At 42.8% G+C, this 7,207-nt stretch overlaps 1 protein-coding gene across 1 annotated transcript in view; it reads right to left on the reverse strand.

Moving 5' to 3' along the window:
• Positions 1–6,577, reverse strand: part of GMDS (GDP-mannose 4,6-dehydratase) — an 844,904-nt gene extending 838,327 nt beyond the window's left edge. The window contains exon 1 of the mRNA XM_006888703.1: positions 6,476–6,577. Coding sequence (XP_006888765.1) covers positions 6,476–6,577 — 102 coding nt within the window. The remainder of the gene's footprint in view (positions 1–6,475) is intronic.
• Positions 6,578–7,207: the final 630 nt, after the last annotated feature.

Here is a 7,207-nt window from a genome sequence, read left to right on the forward strand (position 1 = left end):
ACTGACAGTATTTATCTTCAGATACTTGGTGTATTGTGTCCATCTCTCCACTATAATACAAATTCTTTCATTCTTTCTATGATGTGTTTTTATGTCCAATTAAATATTTGTTACCAAACACAGCTTTTCTTGGAAAAAGGTCACCAAAGACAAATACACTGCTATTGAATTAATTCTGATCCATAACTTCCTGTAGCTCACAGCAGCAGTGCTCCATAGGGTTTCCAAGGCTGCGAATCTTAACAGAAGCAGATAGTCACAGCCTTCTCCCAGGGAGTGGCTGGTAGGTCACACTACTCATACCTTTCAGTCTGAAGTGTGTATTAACCACTAACTACCCAGTGTCCTTTGCAAATGGTCAAGAGGTATAAATAATTCAATAAATTAACTTCCCATTATTGTTATTTGTCCTATTTGTTATTACTGCTTCCAAAACTGATTTTTGTGCCTCTAAGAGAAACACCTTCACCTATTTTTCCTCCATCTATAAGGAATCTTCAAGTATTAAATACCAGAGTCTAAGGCAGTCCTGAGGACTTAAAATGGCACAGTGGTTTTGATTTGGCTGCTAATCAAAAGGTCCACCTTAGAATTCACCAGTTATCCTATGGGAGAAAAATGTTTCATTAACTTCCACAAAGATTTACCATCTTGGAAACCCTAAGAGCAGTCCTATCCTGTCCTATGGGGTCACTTGAGTTAATCAGACTTGGCTACAGTGGGTGAGGCAGCATGAGGTTGACCTTTAATTATTCGATCCTAAACATACTTTTACAATACTGACCTTTTTTTCACCTACACTGTCTTTTCATTTGCATTGTTTAAGCTCTTCAAAGACAGCAATCCTAGTGGACAGACATATATCTTATATTTCTTTATACCCCAGCAGCATCTCTAACAAGAGCCTCATATTGCAAATGCTCAGTAACATTTCTTCTGTTCATGGAAACAGTAAGCCAACACTGTTTGGTAGCCCATTGGGTAAAGCCCATAACAGGCTGAAAATAAGGCACCTTAAAGTAGTTTACAGTCCAAGAAATGATATCAAAATTATCTATAGAGTCAACAGGAATTGCATACACACACACACACACACACACACACACACATTCATATTTAAAAATAAGCAAAGTTCCTGGAAGAGCCGCATTTGGCAGAGACAGTCTGAGAACACTAAGACTTTTAATCAAATTAAAAGAAATGAGACTTGTAAAGCCATTCAGCGGCAAAATAATGACTCCAAAAGGTACATGACTATAATTCAAAGAACAGCAAGAATATTTTAAAGGGTGTCATAAAGCACAACAGTTAACACTGCACAATGGAGGTGGACTTGGAGAACAGCTGCCAGAGGACCTAGATGGAGCAGGGAATAGAAAATTAAATTCTGAAAAGTCAATGTATTAAGGAAACCCTTTGGAAAATTATTCAGAACCACTGTGCGATTAATTGATAGGAAGCATGAAAGGATGCATACTGCATGACCTCACTTATAAGATATAAGCAAAAACACGGAAACAAAGATTTTAAATGATTACTAGGGGTTGGAGGGGAGAAAGGGAAAGTTTTGGATAGAGGGCAATGAATTTATGTTAATGGTTGTGGAATGTTTTGGAAAAATATAGCAATAATCATGGTACAACCTATAAAAAAGTAAACTTACCAAATTGCAACATGTCCAAAGTATGTCAGATGAAGCTTCAGTATCCTTGCCTCCAAAGAACAGCCCCGTTTTACCCTCTCCAGGACAAATCTGTTTGTTCTCCTAACAGTCCATGGTATATTCAACAATCTTCTCCAGCACCACAGCTGAAAAGCATCAATTCTATTTCTATCATCTTGAGTCATTGTCTAGGTCTCTGATGCACAGCACGCAATTGCGAAGACTATGGCCTGGACTAGGTGCACCTTAGTCGCCTGCCTGATTTCGTTGCTCTTCAGTACTCTGGAGATGTCCCTGACAGCTGACTTTCCCAATACAATTCATCTCTTGATTTCCTGGCTGCTGGTGCCAAGAGTGTTGATTGTGGAACCAAGCAAACTAAAACTGTTAATTATCTCAATCTCTTCACCATCTACAATGATGCTGCCAATTGGCCCAGTGGTGAGAATCGTTGTTTTCTTGATGGTAACCTTCCACCACAGCAGGTCTAAATACCTGAGCAGTGGTTTCTCTCTTACCTTCTTGAATCTGAAGCCTCCTCGTAGTTACATCTTCTTCATTTAATTTCTCTTTCCTTCTTTCCCTTGATCCTTACCAGACACACATGCACATAAAGACACAGGTAAAATTTCACATATATTAATTAGAAAGTAGCCTATCAAAAAGGCAGGAACAAAATTGCTTAGAACAACTATTCTGGATTCGGATTCCTGGTTTCAAATCTCAGCTGTGATATATATTAAGCATGTAATCTCAGAGAACATGCTTAACCTTACTTAGCCAGATTAAAAAGAGGATAACAATTGTGCCTGCCTCTTAGGCTGGGATATTCAAATGCTTAGCAAAGTAGCTCAATAAGCTTTTAAACAGTATTATTAAGAAAATGTATGATATAGTATGGATATTCTAATTCTTTGCATTAACTTCACAGTCTTCCCTGTTTGGAAGCAGCTCACTAGAAGATAAATCAAACACACAGAAGGCCAATAAATCCATCAGCAAGAGTTTATAGGGCAACTCCACAATGCAGTACTGTGCCAGGGGCCACAGAAGCCAACACAGAAGGTGGATGTTAGCATAAAGCTGAGGTTGAAAGAGAGGAATGCCAAGAGTACATTTACATATTGTTAGGATATGAGTTGTATCCCCCAAAACCTATACTGAAGTTGTAATCCCTGGTACCTGTATATTCGACCTTAGTGAGAAACGGATCTTTAACAATATTATCATTTAAATTAGTCTGGCTCCCTAGGTGGTACAATATTTAAATGCTTAAATATTTAAATTAAACCACAAAAGTTATTGCTTAGAATTCACTGAGAGGAATAAAGGTCTGGTAATCTGCCTCTAGAAGTTCAGAATCATGAAAACCTTCACCACGTGGGGCAGCTACTCATGAAATATGTGGGATGGCCAGGATTCAGAATGGACCTGAAGAGAATTGCCTAGAACTAGTTGTTCATGCAAAGGTAGGATGAGTCTAGTGATGTGATAATTGTTAGGCCACACCTGCTAAGGAATACTTGGAGCTATCACAAGTTTGGCAAGATAAGATGGGATCGTTCTCAAGAGAACAGGGAAAGAACATGGTCTTATCACCATCCTAAACTGGCATCCTGCATTTGGACTCCTAGCCTCCAGAAGCTGTGACACCCAGTTGTAGAACTCTCTTACAACAATCCTAGGACATTAGCATAGTCAATTCTGGTTAGGGTGCTACAAAGTAACCATAAAGCTTTTGGGAGACTCCCCTGGTGGTTAACAAGACAAAAAGGAGTGAGAAGGCTACCTCCTCACATTTCTTACTGTACTCACTTCCAGACAAAGGATCACTCTCAAAGCAAAGCTCTAAACTGCATTAAGTCATATCCCTGTTCATTTAATTTGATACATTTCAACAACTCAAATCAAATAAAAACCTCAACACTGACCCTCCAGTGGGTTTTCAAGGCTGTATGTAGATCACACAGAAAAAGATGGTTCATCTTTCTTTCTCGTGTGGTTTTTGGATTAGCAGTGCAACTCTAAAGGCTATGTAGTCACCACAGCTTCCTAAATATGGTGGCATAGTCCATTAGAGAATTGGGCTGCAAATACAAAGGTGGTCCTTCTCTGGTGGTTTGAATCCACAAGCCACTCCTTGGGAGAAAAATGGGCAATCTTCTCCAGTGCGATTTATATTTACAGGTTCCAGGAATTTTCTGAAACATCAGCTATAAGTTGGTTCCAACTAAACAGCAATTAAGTTTGGAGGGATTTTGATTTCTTGTTAGAACTGAAAATAAAAAATCTCTCTACCTTCAAAAAATCATGTAAGGCTAATAAATCTGAACTTCAAATCCAGCCTAAAATTAAGAAAAGGGTAATCATCTACAGATGGGCACTAATATTAGAAAAAGAGAGACAGCAGTACATAGTCCCCGAATTGTCACTGTTGTGTCACTATAGTGCCTGAATTTAACAGTTTTCTTCTTCTAACCCTCTCCACCCTTTTTTGCAGTTTTCAAACACCTATTTATAACAATTATCTATATAAAGTAAGTTTGTCCTAGAGGGGGTAAAAGCAAGTTTCTTATTGGAGGCAAGGATTTTGAAGCTCTGTGTGACATAGTTATGCATGGTTGCCAAGAGCGACCAGTCCTTGGAGAAGGATATCACGCTTGGAAGGATGAAGGGTGTGCCCAGGAGAGGAAGACCCTGAAGGAGATGGATGGATACAGCAACTGGAGTAATGGGGGTAGGTGTGTCAGATATAGAAAGATTGGCTCAGGATAGGGCAGGCTTCAGAGCAACTATGCATAAGGTCACTGTGAGTCAGTCGCAAGTGACTCAGGACACTACAACATATAGAGCAAGCTGAGTGAAAACCCATAAATAAAATTGAGAGTCAAAGGCTATCAGAGTATAAATTCTTCTGATTACATGGTAAGACAAATATGTGCACAAGCTCAATGACTGGCCTAAAATAACAAACATGGTGGGAGAACAAACGTTAAATTCAAATTTCCTTATTCCAATCCAATACATTTTCGGCCATATTTAGTATTCATGGTCCAAATTTAGTATTTATAGGTCTACAATTCTCAAGACAGTCCTTCTCAGGTAGTTTGTCCCATCACCCCCTAAAGAACCTGTACTTGTAAATCATAACAGGTCATTTCTGGTTAAGTGAAAATAGCTGCTATAACTTCTCAACAGTAATTTTCATCTGTTCATTTAAAACTACATTTAAGATTAATTTTTCTTAAAAAAACATCAATTGATCTGGTATCTTTATAATCACAATAAATTTGTCCCCTTTTAGGAGGCAGCATAGCATGATGATGATAACACTAGAGCTAGTAGGGTCTGAACTCCAACTAGCCCCTTTCACCTTAACGCTTCCATTTCCACATCTGTAAAGCGGGAATAATAAAAATGCTCCCTAAGAAGAATGGTGAAAACTAATTGGGTTAGTAATATTACCAAAGTGACTAGAAGATAACAGGTGCCTGTCTCTAGAAAAAGACATCATGCTTAGTAAAAGGTCAACAACAGCAACAAGAAAGGAAGATCTCTTTAAAAAAAAAAAAAGATCTTCAATAAGATAAATTGTCATGGCAGTTCAACAATGGACATTAAAAAAAAAACACAAAAAACAACCCCACAGTGAGGATGGCTCAGGATCTGACAGGTGTTTCATTCTGTCCTGTACAAGTTCTGTCTCTAGGAGTCAGAACTGACTCAATGGCACCTAACAACAAAAACATATTACAAGCCATCAGTATTACCTTTATTTGGAGTTTGGAGACTTTATATTGGCTAATGAGTAAGGAGTTGCACTGCAAACACAATGGAGGATGGTTGGTATTCACCAGCTTGCTCCAAGAGAGCAATCTCTCCTACCATGTGATTGACAGCCTCTGAAAACTTGCTAGAGGGTCTGCTATGAGTAGGTTTCCACTTCTTGACAATGAGTGAGATAGGTTGTATACTCATCACATGTCTACAAAAACACATGAACAAAATTATTTCAAAGTCATTGATAAAGAGGCACAGTGGTCTGGCCCTCCCTGTTGCACACCTCTAAAAGACACCGTCACAGTTTAGCCAAGATCTGTCTGTGCCAGAGACCTCCAGTATTCTCAATAACTCCTCTGGGGTTATCTCATTAAAGTATCTCGTTTCTTTGGAAGTGGAATTCCAGCCTCGTGTTTGGACCAATCTAGGATATAGACTTCATTTCAAATGTACGGATGTGAATTTCAGAACCGCACGTGATTTAAAAAAAAAAAAAAGAGTAGGACGTTTTGGTTTTAATACTTCTTACTCTGCGACTCCACAATGCTACTTTTTTTTTTTTTTACTCTACAATGCTACTTTCTTTTATCGCGGCCTTTCCATCTGGAAAACTGGTGAGGGGAAGAACCAAGCCAAAGCATCCCCTTCTTACCCCTCAACAAGAACACCTCCTGTGTTTGTACATATATTCACAGAAAGCCGAACCTCTCTCCAGGAACTCAGATCTGCAAGACACTAAGCCCCATGTGCAGCCCGTGGCTGGGAGGTACAGCACCCTGACAGCAGGTGAAAGAGGGCAGGCATGAGGACCTTACCTCGTGCAGAAAGCACCCAAAAGAGACATCAGAAGTACTCTATGCCAGTGGAACACCTCGATGCAACACGCCCCCCACAAACCACCACTTAGCACCCTCCTGTCAGGACCAGAGCCCTTCCGGACGCGGAGAGGCTGTCTCTGCAGGCGGGCGGCCGGCACAGGAGGAGCTCACGCCCCGCGGACCGGCCGATCCCCGCGGGTCTGCACTCACTCACCTGGCCCGTGATGCCGGTGATGAGCGCCACCTTCCTGGACCTGACCACCTCGCCGTCCCCGGAGCCCCGGGCGCTGGGGCAGGCTTCACGTGCGTGTGCCATGTCCTCACAAAGCGTGTTGCAGAAGAGGTGACAGCCAAGCGGAGCAAGGGGCGCAGGAGGCTAGGGGACAGGGACCCAAAGGAGGGAGTGTCGCTCGAGCTGCCACGGCCTGGAGAGGGAGGAAGAGGAGGAGGAACTGGAGCTTCAGGCGGAGGGGGCGGGCGCCGAGCCCAGCGCCGCCGGCCGCCAGAAAGTGACAGGCAGGCGGCGGGTGGAGCCGAGGCAGTGGGCAGGGCCGAGGCTGAGGGCGGGGTCAAGGAGGCTGGTGGAGCCAAGGCGCCGGGCGGACCTGACCGGCCCGGGCGGCGGAGCTTCGGCTGGGCGGAGCCCAAGTGGCTGCCGGGCCTGTCAGGCCCCTGGCGGCGGGGCTGCGGTGGGCGCGCACGTCTTGCGTCATCGCGCGACGCTCCTCCTGCACCGGCAGCAGGCCCTGCCCACGGCGATAGCCGGGAGCGGAGGAAGAGAGAGTTCAATGCGAAAGGGGCGGAGCCTAGCCTAAAGGGGTGGGCCCTGCTCTTAGGGGCTTAGGGCGTCACCATCCCTGTTCCACTGCGAGGGAAAGGATCCCAGGACTTAGAAAGTTATGTCAGTGCCTCCGTAGAAAGTTGATATTTTATGTCTTGACAGGGC

The sequence above is a fragment of the Elephantulus edwardii genome, unplaced genomic scaffold, assembly GCF_000299155.1.
Source record: "Elephantulus edwardii isolate Elephantulus edwardi_28Jun2011 unplaced genomic scaffold, EleEdw1.0 scaffold00071, whole genome shotgun sequence".
Classification (NCBI taxonomy): domain Eukaryota; kingdom Metazoa; phylum Chordata; class Mammalia; order Macroscelidea; family Macroscelididae; genus Elephantulus; species Elephantulus edwardii.